At 44.3% G+C, this 18,933-nt stretch overlaps 1 protein-coding gene across 1 annotated transcript in view; it reads right to left on the bottom strand.

Moving 5' to 3' along the window:
* The window catches only part of MYO1D (myosin ID), a 341,939-nt gene that overhangs the window by 265,833 nt on the left and 57,173 nt on the right, over nucleotides 1–18,933 (bottom strand). The window contains exons 2-4 of the mRNA XM_030541463.1: nucleotides 3,775–3,983; nucleotides 1,992–2,085; nucleotides 144–309 (exon numbers count right to left, since the gene is read on the bottom strand). Coding sequence (XP_030397323.1) covers nucleotides 144–309; nucleotides 1,992–2,085; nucleotides 3,775–3,983 — 469 coding nt within the window. The remainder of the gene's footprint in view (nucleotides 1–143; nucleotides 310–1,991; nucleotides 2,086–3,774; nucleotides 3,984–18,933) is intronic.

Raw genomic sequence — 18,933 nt, 5'->3', positions numbered from 1 at the left:
ACAGTCATTCTATGATGGATATTCAATGAACTATTTGACATGAGTTCAGGAGAGACACATATAAAACATAGTATTTGCCATTTTAAAAATAATCATTATACAGGGGAAGACAGCCTAGCACTTTACAATCAAACTCAGCTTACCTTTTCTAGTAAATAGTTATTGATATGTCCACCTATCGGGTCTCCTTTGAAATCAAAGTTGATATCCATGTATTTTCCAAATCGGCTGGAGTTGTCATTACGGTTGGTTTTGGCATTGCCAAAGGCCTCTAACACACAGTTGGATTTCAACAACATGTTCTTCACTCTAGTACAGATAAGCAGAAAGGGCAAGAGAATAGCCCAAGTGTAGGTAGTGTGTTCCTAGATATCTAGTGCAACCTTCGTCCAGACATAAATCATGCTTTTCAGAAGGTGTTAGTAACAGTCAGGTTATATTCTCCAAGAAAATTCAAATGTGTCCTGATTCATAGATTCCCAGGGAGCACTGTGACCATCTAATCTGACCTCCCGTATAACACAGGCCAGAAAAGTTTTCCAAAATAATTCTTAAAGCAGATTTTTACAAAAAACATCCAATCTTGATTACAAATTGTCAAGGATAGAGAATAGACCAGAAACCCTGGTAAATTTTTTCAATGGTTAATTACTCTCACTGTTAAGAATTTACATCTTATTTCCAGTCTGAATTTATCTAGCTTCAACTTCCGGCCATTGGATCACGTTATACCTCTCTCTGATAGACTGAATTGCCCATTAAATATTTTTTTCTCTAGGTAGATACTTATACACTGTAATCAAGTTGCCCCTTAGCCTTCTCTTTGTTAAGCTAAATAGATCCAAAGAGCTCAATCTAACTCTATAAGGCAGGTTTTCTAACCCGTCAGTCATTCTTGCAGCCCTTCTCTGAACCCTCTCCAATTTTTCCAACATCCTTGAATAGGGGACACCAGAACTGTACACAGTATTCCAGCAGTGATCACATGAGCACCAAGTTAAATAATCTCTGTACTCCTACTTGAGATTCCTGTATTTATGCACCGCCCGGATTGTGTTATCTGTTTTGGCCAAAGCATTACATTGGGATTTCATGTTCAGTTGATTATCCACTATGACCCCGAAATTTTTTCCAGAGTCATTGCTTACCAGGATAGCGTTCTCCATCCTGTAAGTATGGCCTAAATTCTTTGATCCTAGATGTATAAATTTAAATTTAGCGGCATTCAAACACACTGTAATACATAATTTTTGCCCTGTAACCAGGAATCTATTTTAGGCAGACAATATGCATAGGTGGTACTCTGTTAGCAAAAGTTCCCAGCTGATTTTCCAATCTCTAGACATGAATGGGGAGCTTGAGTGAGCATTTTCACTGGAGAGCCTTTGGTTGTAGAATTTACTTCCTCAGTTAGTCTGTCTAAATTTGAGTTTGCCCCCCTGAAATACTCATCTAATCTCCCGGTTTCTTGCATGGTGGGCAAGTTGTTCGAGAGTTAGTTCCAAGGTGGAAGCTTAATTTTCTTTGTCAGTATGCCACCGTCATTTATTTAAAGACTTTTATACTTTTACTCAGTATGCCTGATGAGCATATTTTGAAATTCATGAACATGAAATGCTGGACTAGAGTGTATTGCTTCTGTTCAACATTTCATTTATCATGAATTGAATGTATAAGTATATTTAGTTCCATGAAGTCTGACTGATACCCCAACAGAAACTTAATTTCAGGGCATCGTTTACAGTTTGGAAGTGCAAAGGCTTGAGTTACACTCCCAACACTCCTAGTCAATTATCTGTTAGCAATTTATCTATGTTTCAATTTCTTCCCCAAGTCAAAACTTTACCTTCAGGAAAGGATGAATTGATATGAAAACTTCATGCAATTATAAAAGTAGAAGAAAAGAAGATAGGTATATCAAGAGTGCCCAGTACGATGGTATCAGGACATGAAGCTATTTTTCCCCTCATAAATTTCTGTAAAGCCCTTACCTTTCAATCTCTGCTCTCTGACTGGGATTGGTGATGGCTGCTATGTACTGCATAATGTATTTACTGGCCTCAGTTTTCCCAGCCCCACTCTCACCTAAGGACACAAACAGCAAAGAAGTATCATAAGCCAAGAAGAGATTTAAAAAAAAAAAATCAAGATACTGTTAAGTCATTGATCATTGCAATCATGTCATTTTGCTTCAATGGCTTCTCTACCTTTTCTTATTTATTTGAGATATGAGGTGTTTTTGATACCAATGTAACCTTGCCTGGCTGCTGTTACTATGCTAACTTAAAACGAGTAACGAAATAAAAGATTTCACAGGTTTGTAAGGCCTAGCAGGCAGAGAATCAGAAGGGATATTGTTAGAGGGAAAAGGTTGGCAATACAGTGGCTTGCTGGCAGCAATTCTGTAAACTGTAACACAAGAAACTACTGTTCAGAAGCTATCTTGGGTCTCTAGCTCCGCAGGCTGCTAGAGCATAGGGATACCATGGAAACTACGTGCCAGGATCTGAATGGCAATAGTTCACTTTATGAGCATCTCCCCCACTGTTTAGAGTCATGGCAAGCAATTAACTTCGGCCATCAAAACAGAAGACAAACACTAACTGAAGTCATCTAAGGTGTAAGAGACAGTCCTCAAAGAAAAGATAGGACTGAATGCTACAGGCTCTTTTCCAAAACCAGCCTTCAACCAGACTGGGTGTAACAAGGAAGGGACTCTCATTCAAGTTACCACCACACAATACCATTACTCCTGGGGGAATTCTGCGGCACTGTGCATATGCAGAATTCATAGATTACTTTGCTTCCCTGTAGAAAAATAACTTTCTGACAGGGAAACAAAGGGAAGCCACAAGAGCCCCTCCCCGGGGCGGGTGCATGGTTTCAGGTGTCTGGAGCACCCTGTGGAGAGATGCATCATTGTAGGGGGCTGGGGACACCCAGCCCGGAGCCAGATCAGCCCTCCCCAGCCCCATCCACTCAAACCCCAAGCATCTGGCCCACCCCCAGACCCTCCCCACTAAACCTTAACATCGCACACCCAGAACCCCGCTGTCAAGCCCCACTCCCCCACACCCAGCCCTCCGTGCCAAGCTCCATGCCCCCTGCATCTGGACCCCCACCCCTGCACCCAGATCAGCCCCCCTAAACCCCCACACCCAGATCCCACCTGTGGAGCCCTAACCACCTTAACCTGAACCCCCCTGCAGAGTGCATTGCCCCTGCACTGTGCATTGCCCCTGCACTAGGAACCCTCCGAACAAGACCCTGTGCATCCAGATCTCTCCTGCACTTGGACCCCCCCATTGAGCTGCTCACACCCAGATTGCCCCACACAGAACCCTCTCACCCTACACATCGATCCCCTCACACTAAGCCCCCTCCACACTTGGATCCCGTCGGGTTGAGCCTGTCTGCCCACACCTAGTGCGCTTGGTGGAAGAGGCAGGGTACCAGGGTGTTTCTGGGGCAAGCCCAGACCTTGTGCTATATCAAAGTCAGGTGCACCCTCACCCTACCTCCAGGCAGCCAGTGGCCTGTGCTCCCCACTGCCATGCTATAACCTCTACATGTATTTATTGACAAATAAAATTTGCAGAATTTTTAAATATTGTATGCAGAATTTCTCTTTTTGGCACAGAACTATTAATTTTTTGGAGCAGAATTCCCTCACGAGTATAATATGTATCACTAATTAGTTTAATCTACAAATTCTTGAATTACAAGGAGAGTCAAACAGTCCTCAGGTAGTGAGGAGAGGCTTTTCCACCTTACCTGATATTACAATGCAGGTATCTTTTGATCGCCTCTTCATGGCCTTGTAAGCAGCATCAGCAATTGCAAAGAGATGAGGTGGCCTCTCATATAACTCCCGTCCTTTGTACTGCTCAATCGTGTCACGACCATAAATGTTCAAGTTTTTGTAAGGGTTCACAGAAACCACCACTTCACCAATAAATGTATAGATCCGTCCTTTATCAAACCTGCCCAGGGAAAGTTAGTCAAATGTAATAAATCAGAATTTGTATTCTGCATCCAAGTTGTCCATTTGATTATATCCAAATATTTTTCACTTTCTTACAATATAAAGAAGCACTACTAAGGAAAACTTCTCTATTTAGCACACATGGTATGTCAATGTGTCATTCTAGGTAGTCAGGTAACAAACTATGAATCAAGACAGATTTTGAATCAAACGCTACTTACGGAAATTACCACCATTAGTGTTTCACCTGAAAATGTTTGATACAGATTTGCCTGCTGAGTACTACTGCAAAACTGAGTTTATGACAAGGTAGGTGAGATAGTATCTTTTATTGGACTCACTTCTGTTGGTGAAAGGGACAAGCTTTCAAGCTTCATAGGTAACCTGAAGAAGAGTTCTGCGAAATTCGAAAGCTAGTCCTTTCCAACAACAGAAGTGGGTCCAACGAAAGATATTACTTCACCTATCTTGTCTCTCTCATATCCTAGGACCAACATGGTTACAGCAATATTGCAAACGTAAGTTTAGGACCACAGATTACACTATTGTTCTGCATACATACCCAACCAGCCTTTCAACATTCATTTCAGATATTTCTATTACAGTTCGTGATCTACTAAGGCACAGAATTTGCTATAAGACATTTTACTCAGTTTAGAGTAAATTTTAAATCACTACTTGAATTCAATAGAGCAAAGATGAATAAAAAACACTGGCGTTTCTAATCCACTTGCCTAAATAAGCCAGACTCAGAAGGAAAGGTTTACTTTGAGATGTTAAGTTCTGAAGACCTTAGACACTACATTGCCCAGCAAGGTGCACAGAAATCTGGAAGCCAGAACTAGAACTCTGGTGACAGTTATAGGAGGGAAAGTTGTAAAACAGTGAATTAACCTACAACCCAGAAAAAAAAAATCCAACTTTCAACCCTAATGATTGTTTTCATTCAAAAGGAGCTCTCCACAGTAAGGAACCCAGAGTGGAACTACAGCCCTGATGTTTACCTGAAGTTTGAAAACTATCAAGTTCCAGACAAGTAAATGAAAGGGGATAACTATGACTAATATTAACCAATCAACCCTCTTAAAAACAAAAAAAAAACACCGAGCGCCTATAACAGTTCTCCTTGTGGAGAGAGAAATAAAACTACACAGGCATTTTTAAGAAGTGGGAGACATTTCCAAAAACAAAAGAAATTTTTGCACTACTCTGAAACCAGTCTAGATGCCTCCTATGTACTCTCTCATGGCAAAGGGTCACACTACATGCAGCCTGCCTCAGTTTCCATTCTTGCACTGATCAAATAAACTTCACTTCAGCATTTTCCTTGGTTCCCTCTTTGTGGATTGGGATTATTAATATAAAATAAACTGTAAATAAAACTCAACCCCCTAAAAGTCCATTCATAATACAGACAACACAAGGTTTCTCTTCCTCCTCCAGGTCTCCCTGCCAGGAAAGGTCTCCTCTCTCTGCAGACTGTCACAACTTCCTGAGCCTTTCCTCCTTCATTGAAACTTTCTGCTCCTTTTATCCTGGAATGTCCTTCCTGTCAGATGAGGCTCACATCCTGTAGTCACCAGGCTCTCCAGCCCAGGAGGCACATCACCCTGTTACATACTCATTCCTCACATTTTGTAAAAATGGTTTTCCCTAGCTAAATAAGAGCCCACGTGATTGTTAACTGAGGAAAGTATAAATTCTGGTTTTGGAAAGGGAGGGATCATGGAAGTTAATAGATCTATTTACAAACTTAGCTATATGGTCCCAGCTTGTGGTCTATGATGTTAGGGGTTCTCAACCTTTTTCTTTCCCACATGCTACAAAAACTCCACAGCCTGCTTGTGTCCCAACAACTGGTTTTCTGCATATAAAAGCCAGGGTCAGTGTTAGGGGGTGGAAAACAAGGCAACTGCCTGGGGCCCCATGCCATAGGGGCCCCTATGAAGCTACATTGCTCAGGCTTTGGCTGTAGCCTGGGGGGTGGGGGGCAGAGCCCCAGGCTTCAGTCCCATGCAATGGGGCTTTGGCTTTCTACTCTGGGCCCCAGAAAGTCTAATGTTCGTTGCTTGGAGGACGCCCTGAAACCTGCTCACAGCACCCCAAGGGGCCCCAGACCCCTGGCTGAGAACCACTGCATTACACAGCAGCATGTAGTTTGTGATATGACTCTATAACATTAGGTGGCATCATAACACTTTTATAAAAAGCAAAGAGATTTCAGGATTGTCCGTTGACTAAGGCACAGTTCTGAGATTTCTCTCTTAAAATGCACTGTTATCTTTACCACAAAGAAGAAATCTGACTGATTTTTCCACAGCTTATTTACAAGCAGAATACTGAATGGAGTACAGTAGCTATTACAGTGCACACACTGCATCAGTCCTTGAGCTGGAGTCTTGGTGGTTTACATTCTGCAGCTTTGCTGCACACCCGTTAGAATATGTGATCCAGCAGATCAGTTTCTAAAAAGCTCAGCTTCCATCACTAAATGTATGGTTTTGGTCATGCCAAGATAACGGAGTTGAACATGGTCCCGATCAGTATCCTCCTCATTAGGGAGCTGAAAATCCAAAGCAATGTTTTTCAGCTCATACCTGTATTTAACTTTTTTCTTTGGTGTGGGGGACTTTGAAGGCAACTCAAAATTAAGGATTTTCTTGAAAAATTAGTACTTTTTAATTAGCAGTAAGACTGAATTATATTGGCTTCCACACAATTGTTGTGATAGAAACAGTTGATTACACAAAAAAGAAACTTGGAGGGCAGCCATGATACTGAACAGTTTCAAGTGTGGTATAAAATACAGGGTCCCCTCACCAACTATTAAAATGCCAATTTACCTGTTAAGAACCAAGAAGGAAGCTTTGCTCCCCATCCTCCACCCCCCCTAAGGTAACTGTCATTGGACTCAATCCTGGTGGTTTCCAATTCCTAACTCTACTTTGTACAAATATGTGAAGTTTGAGATGATCTTGGGCAGAAACCCAAACTATTTAATGCTTTTGAAGCTAATAATTTGTCAGCAGGGATGTTTCAGATTTGTTTTATCAAAACTTCCAGTTGAAAAGCAGGCTTCTGAAGCAGATCAGTAGATTTTGTTTACAAGGGAGACAAGGACGTTAAAATGTCAAGGAATGGAACTTAAACTCTGTCTGGCTACTGAAAGTTACACAGTTCATAACTTGAAGAAGAGGTCGAAGTATTGGGTGTTATAGAGATAAAAAACTCAGGACATTGGTCAACAGGGATGGCTCTTTTGCTTTTGAAAAACCCTGGTAGTTCCAGGGCTGGCTCCAGGGTTTTTGTCACCCCAAGCAGTGGGGGGGAGGGAAAGGGAGGAGAAGAGCGGGGAGTTCCACCACTGCTCCACTGCGCCACTTTCTTCTTCGGTGGCCAGTCCTTCCCTCCGAGAGGGACTGAGGGACCTGCCGCAGAATTGCCACCGAAGAGCCCAATGTGCCGCCACTTCCCCATGGCCGCCCCAAGCACCTGCTTGTTGATCTGGTGCCTGGAGCTGGCCCTGGGTAGTTCTTCTCTGAACCTTATGGCTGCCCCTCTCAGAGCATGTGCACACAAGCTGAGCTAAACAATCTTCTAGTATTTTTATTTTTTCATTCAATAGTTCCTTCCATACTTACACAGTGGTGACTTTTTGGAAGCAGGAAATCCATGGGAAGCAGAACATATTCTCTATTACCCCGCTGATCTTTTCCAGGAGGTAAACCAATTGGACCCGTGTCTTTCTGAAGCCATTACTCTGGGATTTTGCAGCAGCTCCTCTCTCATATCCTCCCTCTCCCAATATAATTTGATTTCCTTCTTCACAGCAGCTGAGGATTTTGTACTTTGCCCTGTATCTATGAAGCCCAGAAGCAGTGGTGGATTAACGCATGGCACTATGGGTCCCCAGCTAATTTGGGAGTCCCAGAAGCACCGAAACCTGTGTAGAAGGAGGGAGGGACACCAGCGCCAGAACTGTGGCTCCACCCCTGCTCCTCCTCTTTCCCCTGTGGCCGCCATCTCCTGGTCCTCCTTCCCTCCTCCCCGAGGCCCCACCCTGTGTCCCTACCCCCCAAAGAGCACCACCCAGGGCAGGTGGAGGGCCTGGGGCTTCTCACAGTGGCCAAGGCTCCCTGAGCGGCTCTTAGGGGTCTCAGGGAAGAGAGGAGGAGCAGGGCCCTGTGGTAGGTGAGGCCTTAGGCCCACCTTAGCCTCCCTACACTGGGAAGAGGCTGGTACCATTAGCACCGGTTGCACTTCACAGCAGGGGAGATGATCATCTTATCTGCTTCCCTGCCGCCATCAATCCGCACCTGCCCGAGACTGGGGTGTGTGTGTGTGTGTGGGGAGATATGCAGGGTCACAACCCTCCCCACCCCCCGCACGCGTGCACACAATTCTCAGCATGCCTCTGGTGTGGACACCCAACAGTGAGGAGGCAGCACTCCCGGTGTCCCTGCAGCCCAGAGGAGGAAGGAAGCAGCTGGGTGGCTGGCTGTCAGCTGAACTCCTTCCCCCACCACATGGGGCTGCTTAGCCTTCCCTGCTGTTGGAGTCCCAGTGCTGCCGCCTGGAGTCCCAGAGTCCACGCAGCGGCAATGCCTGGGACTCCAGCAGCAGGGAAGGCGAAGCAGCCTCATATGGCAGAGAAGCAGCTCAGTCGGCAGCCAGTGCCTAGCATAATGGGGTCCTGCTCCATGACTGAGACTCCCAGGTGCTATGATAATACCGACAGCCGCCCTGCTGCTTCCTCCCTCCCCAGGCTGCACGGACACACTGAGAGCACTAGTGCCAAGGAGAGTGCTGTCTCCTCACTATTAGGTGTCTGCACCAGAGGTGTCCTGAGAAATTGGGGGGGGGGGGGAATGTGACCCATCAGAACCTCTCATTTGTGTCCCTCACTAGCCACAGCTGCATATACCTCTGATAACACCCATGTCAAAAAAAGTGGGCAGGCATGTCCGTACTAATTTTAAAAGTGGGGGGCCATGTCCCCTGCCAGTTCTGGGGCCCCTAGGCCCCCAGGATGTGAGGGGCCCAAATGTTCTTTGCACCCAGGACCCCAATAAATCTTAACCAGCCTCTGCCTAGAGGTATTCTTCATGTGCTCCTGTGAAGGGGCAGCAAATCAGAACAGACGGTTATAAGGGAACAGCTTGGTACAGGCAGATGACAGCCAACAATCTACTGATCTGCTTCGGAAGCCTCTCTCTCAGCTGTAAGTTTAAAGAAATCTGAAACACCCCTGCTGATAAAGTAATTGTCAATTTTTAAATTGTTAACATTGTAATACTTCGTCATACAACAAATTCACACGTTTGCTATTTCCCAGGGGATCCTAAGGCTGGAAAAGCTCCCAGGGTGCTGGATCATACAGATAGGGGTGGCACTGGAGGAGGACCTCCCTCAGGACTCTAACAAAAAAGTGCATGTCTCACCATAACAAATTTTGCTTTAAGGGTATCTGAATTCATGGACCATGGATGTTTCTGTCCAAAGTTGAAGTGCTTAATACTTGAGTTAAAATTATACTAAATACTGCACATAGTTGTGTTTAAATGTTCCTAAACTATGAGCTTTCCTTCCTCACCCCTCCTTGCTGATAAAGCTTCTTTTCAGACGACAGTAGAGTGCTGCGCTATTGCAGGCCAAGAACAGCAATGGCTGTTTTTAGCTGCATTTCTTTGGTTGTGATTCTTCTTGGATAACGAAAAATAAGAACTTGTGAAAGAGTAAAAAATAGCATAATGTCTGCAGTCCAAATTGGAAGGTTCAAGCAACATGGCATTTCCTAATCCACTGCACTGCAAGGTTGCACAAAATACACGTTCCAGATCCATTCAAAACTTTATTACAAAGCTCGCAATGGGAAAGATCCTCTGCCAACTGGATGCACAGCAACACATATGTTGCCTTAAATAATTCAGTGTTATATGTGTAACACAGCAGCGGATTTTTCATTATTAAAAGCCAGCAGAATGGCATTTTTGTAAAGACGAACCACTGCCCATACCTGCATATAAGTGACAGTCCCACAGGCATGCCTTTTCCTGTAGATTTACAGTATTTCCAATAACAGTAAACTCCATTCTCACCTAAAAGATGTAGCATTTTCCTGTCGAGGTTACATTTCCATAAAGATTAACTGCATCTAGTATCTGCTTCACTATTCTCTGTGTCTCTCTAATATCCTGGGACCAACACAACTACAATTACACTGCATATTTCCTGGGTTCTCAGTTTGCTACTTTGAGGTTTAAGATCCAGTAGCTATTAAGGGAAGTCATAATATTTAACTCTTGGGTAAATATTTTGCATAAGGATCAGGAACGCTGGGTCTGTTTTAAAATTAAATCTTTATACCATTAAGAATTTGTACAAAGTAACAAAGAAATAGGAAGTGAATACAAACGGGTAAGCCACAGAAAAACCACCTAAATGGACACAAACAAAGGTGTAGGAGAGAAGAGTGACAGGGAGGGAGGAGGGAAACCTTGTATACAGGATTCTACTACTATTCAGGGTAAACATACCTCTTCCCCATTAGTCTGACTATTTTGGTTCAAGTTCACAAAAACGTGCAATAGTGTCCTTAATACAACGAAGAGAGTCCCCTAAATATCACACACACAGAGTGCATGTAAGGCTATTTTAACTGTAGGTATTCTGTGAGGTCCTTAGTCAGTACTTGAAAGGAAGGAAACTTCACAGGTTAGTGCATGGCAACTTTTTATAAGTCAAAGTAACTACCTTTCCCAAAGAACAGTGAAACCCATTACACACCCAAAAGACTAGCTGCCACTGAAAGGAGCACTATGGAAATCCTATGGAAATCAGAAAACTGCTGCGGACCCACCACCAGAGTGTGCTAATGTTAACTCGCAGTAGTTGAAAGCTAGAATTCCTCCCACCTGACAAATGCTACAGTCAAAAATAAAACACTGTTCTTATTGAGGAAATGATGCAACTTCAAATGCACTCAGTATAAATAAAGAAAAAAGTTAGTTGGCAAGAGTTGGAAACCATATTTCAAAACATCTGCAGAATACAGGCTGCTAAAGAACGGCATCCTACCATGCAACTCCCACTCCAAATGCGCCAGTTAAAACAGTAATTATTCATTTACAACACTGCTCCCCGGCACTGAAAGTGAGGTAGACCATGTGTGCTTAGCTGAGACCACCAAGTGATAACCTCACTCTGCAGGGTTTACTTTGAGATAGTTAACATGAAGAACATTACGAATTTACTGATTTTTCAGAACTAGATTGTTTTCTAACTATTACACAAGTATTAACATTTTCATTTATCAAACACACATTTTATTAGCCCCTTCCAGCCAACCGACCAGTAGTTTGGGCTGGGGACTTTATTTTTATGACTAAGAAAAGCATTCCAGAATAAAGTCACGTGACCACATCTTAAAAAAAAACTAATAAGTGTAGACATTACTATCAGTTTCTATTTTGTCTGTGGGAAGAAGGCTGTCTGGTTTGGGATCCATTCACTACTCATCTGGGCACTGAGTGTCTTATACAGTGTTTTGTTTTTCACACACACACACACACACACACACACACACACACACACACACACACACACACACACACAATTAAACTGCTATTACAAAAGTGCAAGACCCAAAGCATCTATTCAATCTTGTCCTTTCCTCCACCACACCAGAGACCGCTTCAGAAATACAGCAACTATCACCACATGAAGCTGCTCTTAAGATTTCACTTCAGTTTAACAGTGCATAAATGCTTTATAGTAAGGTTCCACAAATCAATAGTTTATAAAGGGCTAATATTTATAGATGATATAAGCACATTATAGGTATGAGTAGTGTAATGTGCTAGAGATTGTTATAAGCGGTGATGGGGTGCACTCACCCCACATTGGACGAGGAAGGGTTAACCTTACCTTGTGGGCTGAGGAAGCCAGGCTCACTCAACCCTACTGGGCATGTTCCAAATGCACTAGTATAAAAGAGAGCAGCTCATCTCAGTTCGGGCTGACTGCTGGAGAAGGAGGACGCAAGTCGCAGGTTCTAGCCAAGGAGCAGCTGAAGCCCAAAGCCATGGGAGCCAGAGACGCCGCAACCCAGACAGATGCCAGGAGGCCCCACAGAGACGGTGGTCACTGGGGACAGCACAGACTGGGGAACTTGGAGATGCCCAGACCACAGCAGCGGTAACCATGGTAGGAAGCAGCCCAGGGGAATTAGATAGCGGCCCAGTTAGTGATCCAGAACTTTGAGTCACAGTGTTTTGGTCAGACACCCACTGACTCTGTGGCAAGTGCTCTTGCCACTACCAGGGCTCTGGACTGGGGCCCAGAAGAGAGGAAGGGCCTGGGTGCCCCATCTGGGATGACAGCACCCCTTTTTGTGCATAGCGGCCCCCTTCCCCGACTGAGGCCACTTGGCCCCTAGGCTTTACTGCCCTGCTAACAGGAATGAAGCCATTGACTCTGGCCATAAGCCTTGCTGCCTGGCACAAATGCACTGATTTTGGTTACAGAGGCATAAACATGGGCTACTTACACCCTGCCCCTACACCATAAGGGAAACAGGGCGCACTCACCCCACACTGGATGGGGTCCCTCCAACCCTGTCACGGAAGCACATCAGTACAAGTTCTTACAGGTTGTTAAGAAGACTGAGCTGTTGTACTCTCATTTGATTTATTAAAAAATTAATCATTAACCCTTTATAAACAATAAATGGAACATTAATAGTAGTGTGATCAATTGATTACCCACTTTTTCCTTATCATCCATATATGCATAGGAGGAAAGATAGCCCCAGAGATTAGGGCACCAGTATAGAACTCAGGACATCCAAGTTCAATTCCTTGGTCTGCCACAGACTTTCTGCATGACCTTTGGCTTGGACACCCAGTCTCTGTGCCTCATGTCCCATCTGTACAAAGGGGATAACAGTACCTTCAACCTCCATGAGGGGGTTATGAAAATAAATACATTTAAAAGATTGTGAGAGTCAGACCACATGATAATGGGGACAGATAACTGTATATATAGATACACACGTTCCAGAGACCATTACTTTCACCACAGCAATCAGAGTAATCTCCACTAAATGTCATACTTAGCTTGCAAAGGGAAAAATGCAAAAAGGTCTTTAAACGATCAGGACCTTGCATTTTTAGATGCATGCGCTAACCCAGCAGTTATCTTACACCATACACATGTAGTTTGACAGAAGTCCACTGAAAATAAGGGATTTTCTCTTTGCTGGGACAACCCAAACAAAGCTAGAAAAATTACCAGTAGTTTTCATATAGAGTTTGAACACATCAAGTACTCTTAAGTGTTATGTATTGTTAGAGAAAGGAGGTCTGTCGATGACTGTTCATAAAATTATTTTTCCAATACTTGTTAAGCTCAAACTGAATCTGTGCAGTTTAGTGTATTTTTTAAAACATGTTAGCTAAAACATTAACAGTTTAAAACTCTACTGTAGATTGGACAGGCTGTATGTTAACACGTTAGCTAGTTGAGGACAGATTAGGATGTTATCAGTAGAGAAACCTGATTTATTAAACTCCACTTTGACAGTGAAATAGTATATATACACTGTTTTTAATAAGTTTGACATGTATAGCTTCCTCTCTGGACATAAATCAGCAACAGATGGTCCCCTCGTGCTTTTGAAGAAATTTAACTGGACTGATTAAATGACCTTCTCCTGTATACCTCTAAGGTACTAGTGCAATTTTCCATATGTAACTCCAGTCTTCTTTCATCAATATTAAGCACTATTTCATGGTTTACCTAAAAAAATTTACACTTGTCTCTCAAACAGGCACAGAGGAATTAAGTTACTTTTTCAGTAAATTGTTCATAAATCATGTTAATGCAAATAATCCCTAAACCAAGAGAACTGAGATTGAAATAGGGATGGGGAAATGTGTAGCCAATATTTTCTCCTTACTACAGTTAGAAAAAAAGAACATCCAGTCAAGTCACTATCACCTTTGCTCCTAGAAAAAACAGTCCAAGTCCTGACAGGATTCTTAATATGCCCCAAATGTTTTAATTCATGCCATAAATCAATTTCAAATCTTGGTTTTGCTGGTGGACTGTGCTCTAGAAAAACTAAGTCTTCCTTTGCACGGTTCTGAACTGTTTCAGTTAAGTTAAAAGGTTGCCAATTTAATAAAATAGGAAATGCCATTCACTGTGCATTCTGCACCACTCCTTTCCTGTATGGGATGGAACAGAAAGGGCAGGGCAAGGAATAAGTAATTCATTCATGAGCAGCTTTCACAATGACCTGCTAAGAAACAGGGTAAAGTCTCCTTTGAAGGGCACACCAGAAGGCTACAAAGGAGCATAGTAAACGATAACACTGATTCCCACAGGAAATAAACTAAACTGCAGTGTCTCAACCTTTTCATCATCAATCCAGTCATATTACAGCAGGGACTCATTGTACAAGGCTGACTCAGTTCTTACACCCCACCAACTCTTGATTTATACAGCCAACTTTGCAAGCCATACAGATATGGTAAGAAGGTTAGCAACAGACAAGAGACAGTACCAAGCTGTTGAGCCTCTTATCTCTAATTACAGTTTTCACAATGATTGAATAGAAAGTGAAGTTCTGAAACCTATATCATAATCATTATGGATTGACCTCCTTTCAAAAGACAGTCAAACTGGAAGCTGGAATATTTACTAAAGCCCTTTCTTTAAAAATAAGCTACAAACTACTAACTCTGTGGGGGGGCGGGGGGGGGGAGAGGCTAAACCACTAACCATAGGAGACACTGAATACTTTCATTTCTGTCTGCGTCAGTGGGCAGCACGAGCTGTCCCTCCCCCACGTTTAGGGAAGCACTAGAAATCTTTTTGGTACAAACTTGGTTTTTTGTTGTTAACACTTATTTAGCTCTGGATGCTATGTAGGCACAACAACTGGGCAATAGAAAGTATGAGAAAGGAAGCTACACGGCATGTCCTGAGACAGGGAGAGAGCCCACGCCACCTGGAAGACCTGCTACCCACTCCACTACAGAGAAACTCCTGCAGGTTTTGTGCCTGGGGCAGTGAGACACCTTTACAATTTGCTGTGGTAAAATGACTCAATGTCTAGTTGGCAGCCGGTATCAAGCAGAGTGCCCCAGGGGTTGGTCCTGGGGCCAGTATTGTTCAAAATCTTTATTAATGATCTGCATGATGGGATGGATTGCACCCTCAGCAAGCTCACAGATGACACTAAGCTGGAGGGAGAGGTAGATACACTGGAGGGTAGGGATAAGGTCCAGAGGGACCTAAACAAATTGGAGGATTGGGCCAAAAGAAATCTGATGAGGTTCAACAAGGACAACTGCCTAAGCAGCAGTTCTGCAGAAAAGGACCTGGAGATTACAGTGGACGAGAAGCTGGATATGAGTCAGCACCGTGATCCTGTTGCCAAGAAGGCTAATGGCATATTGGGCTGCATTAGTAGGAGCATTGCCAGCAGATCAAGGGAAGTGATTATTCCCCTCTATTTGGCACTAGTGAGGCCACATCTGGAGGATTGCATCCAGTTTTGGGCGCCTCACTATAGAAAGGATGTGGACAAATTAGAAAGAGTCCAGCAGAGGGCAACAGAAATGAGTAGGGGACTGAGACACATGACGTACAAGGAGAGGCTGAGGGAACTGGGCTTGTTTAGTTTGCAGAAGAGAAGAGTGAGGGGGGATTTGATAGCAGCCTTCTACTACCTGAAAGGGGGTTCCAAAGAGGATGGATCTAGACTGTTCTCAGTGGTAGCAGATGACAGAACAAGGAGTAATGGTCTCAAGTTGCAGCGGGGGAGGTTTAGGATGGATATTAGGAAAAACTTTTTCACTTTGAGGGTGGTGAAGCACTGGAATGGGTTACCTAGGGAGATGGTGGAATCTCCATCCTTAGAGATTTTTAAGGTTAGGCTTGACAAAGCCCTGGCTCGGATGATTTAGTTGGGGACTGGGTCCTGCTTTGAGCAGGGGTTGGACTAGAACCTCCTGAGGTCTCTTCCAACCCTAATCTTCTATGATTGGCTGTTTTAAAAACATCTCAAATCATAATGAAACTATCACATCTCTCCAAGTGCAGGAAGGGGTGACAGAGGAGAAGGAGGAATGTAAGTAATACTGAGAGAAAAAGCTCTACAGCAGTGGCCTCCAACCTTTCTACATCCAAGATCACTTTTTGAATCTAAAGATAACCCAGGATCTACCCCGCCCCTTCCCCAAGGCCCCATCCCTTCCTCAAAGCCCCACCCCACTCTTCCATTTCCCTCTCTCTCTGTTGCTCGCTCTCCCCCACCCTCAATCACTTTCACTAGGCTGGGGCAGGGGTTTGGGAGAGGTGCAGGCTCTGCGCTGGGCCCGAGGTGTTCGCAGTGTGGAAGGGTGCTCCAGGTTGGGGTGCAGGAGGGGGCAAGGAGTGCAAGTTTTAGAAGGGAGTTTGGGTGCAGGAGGGGGCTCCGGGCTGGGGCAGAGTGTTGGGGTCCAGGAAGGTGTGCGGCCTATGGAGGGGGGGGTCAGGGCTGGGGCAGGGTGCAGAAGGGGATACGGGGTGCTGGCTCTGGAAGGGGGCTCAGGGCTGAGGTATGGGGTGCTGGCTCTGGGAGGGGCTTGGGGTGCTGGCTCCGGGAGGGAGCTCAGGGATGGGGATTAGCGTGTGGCCTCCCACCGGGCAGCACTTGCCTCCAGTGGCTCCCGGTTGGCAGCAAGTGCAGCGAGGCTAAGGCAGGCTTCCTGCCTCCTGGAAGGGGCCAACACACACCTGCAACCCGTGGGGGGAGGGGAGGGGGCCATATGGCTGCGCACACTGCCCCTCTCTGCAAGCACTGCATCCACAGATTTCCCGGACAATGGGAGCTGTGGGGCAGTGGTTGTAGGCAAGAGCAGCATGTGGAGGGAGACCATGCTGACCACTTCCAAGAGCAGCGTGGGGCCAGGGTAGGCAGGTACGCCACCAGAGATTGTGATCGACTGGGAGATCCTCTAGGATCGACCAGTCGATCACAATCAACCGGTTCTGACCACTGCTCTACAGAGAGGGAAACTGGGTTCTTACATGTCTAAAACAACTAAGTACACTTCTGGGCACTACATAAATCATGATTTAAGGCTACAGTTTTGTCATAGAAGTCGTAGAAGTCTCGAAATCCGTGGCTTACAGAGACCTCCATGACTTCAGTCCACGGGCGGCACCTCACGTCAGCCAATGGATGGTGTAGGGGCAGCTATCCATTTTATCACAAATAGTTTTAGTAAAAGTCATGGACAGGCTACCTGAGACATGTTCGTGACTCTTATTGAAAATATACATGACAAAATCTTAGCCTTAATCATGATTTGATTATGAGTAGCCATACCTTTAAAGGTTTCTCCACCACTCAGAGAAAAACTGTAATAAGAACTAAGGGCCTGAATTTTAGACATCCTGAGCAACAAAATGCAAAGGCTAGATACTAGAGACTGACAAATACATATTAGAATTGAAGCACATTGGAACAAAGATGTGGTAGGTTCCCCATCACTTTAAGTCAAGACAATTTCTTTCTAAATGATATGCTCTAGCTCAGCCAGAAATTATGGGCTTGATGCAAGAGCCCCTTGGTGAAAATCTCTACCCTGTGTTATACAGATCAGATTAGATTATCACAACGGCACCTCCTTGTCTTAAAAAGAAGTCTATGAACCACAACTATTGTTGTCAGCACTTCTGAAAGGCATCCTCCATGATTATACTGAGCATGGAATGGATAGGGTATGGGTTTAGTAAGAACTCCAGCCCATGACTCATCCATGTAATGCCTCCAAAAGCAGTCAAAATGCATTCACAAGAACAAGATACCCAACCAAGCTATAAGGTAACTTGGCCATAGAAAGTGCCTCAGGAAGTAGTAATGCAAAATAATGCACATTGGAAAATATAATCCCAACTATACATAAAAAATGATGAGGTCTAAATTAGCTTTTACCACTCAAGAAAGATCTTGGAGCCATTGTGGATAGTCATAGGTGCTGACTGGAGCACCCACAGGAAAAAATGATGGGTGCTGAACACCCACCAGCAGCCATCGCACCCCCCTGCCCGCGCCTCCTGGCAGCCTTGCCAATCAGCACCTCCCCCTCTCCCAGCGGCTCCAACCCACTGCAGGTCAGCTGTTCTGTGGCATGCAGGAGGAGAGGGGACAGGGTGCACTCAGGAGCATGGCAGGGTGGCAATTTGGGGGAAGGGGTAGAGTGGGGGGCAGGGTCTGGGGAAGAACCAGGGGGGGTCGAGCACCCGCCCCAGCACATTAGAAAGTTGGTATTGCTATGGATAGTTCTGTGTAAACATCCATTCCATATGCAGCAACAGTTTAAAAAAAAAAAGCTAACGATGTTGAGAATCAATAGGAAAGAGAGATAGATAAAACAGAAAATATACTACCGCTATATAAACCCACGGTATAACAATATCTTGAACACTGCATGCAGATCTGATCACCCCATCTCAAACAGATATATGGGAATTGGAAAAGGTATAGAAAAGGACAACAAAAGTTATTAGGGGCATGAAAGCTTCCATATTAGGAAAGATTATTAAGACTGAGACTTTTCAGCTTGGAAAAGTGACAGAGGGGATGTGTTTGAAGTCCATAAAATTATGACTGGTGTGGAGAAAGTAAACAAGGAAGTGTTATTTACTCCTTCTCGTTACACGAGAACTAGGGTTCACCAAACGAAAATAAAAGGTAGCAAGTTTAAAAACAAACAAAAGGAAGTATTTCCTCACACAATGCAAAATCTGTGAAACTCTTTGCTAGCGGATGTTGTGAAGGCCAAAACTATTACAGGGTTCAGAAAAGAATTAGATAAATTAATGGAGGATAGGTCCACAAATGGCTATTAGCCGGTGTGAGCAGGGATGCAGAACCATTCTCTGAATTGTCC

This window comes from Gopherus evgoodei, chromosome 23, assembly GCF_007399415.2.
Source record: "Gopherus evgoodei ecotype Sinaloan lineage chromosome 23, rGopEvg1_v1.p, whole genome shotgun sequence".
In the NCBI taxonomy this organism is placed as follows: domain Eukaryota; kingdom Metazoa; phylum Chordata; order Testudines; family Testudinidae; genus Gopherus; species Gopherus evgoodei.
The sequence above is the reverse complement of the archived record's forward strand: the minus strand, read 5'-3'. Positions and strand labels throughout refer to the sequence as shown.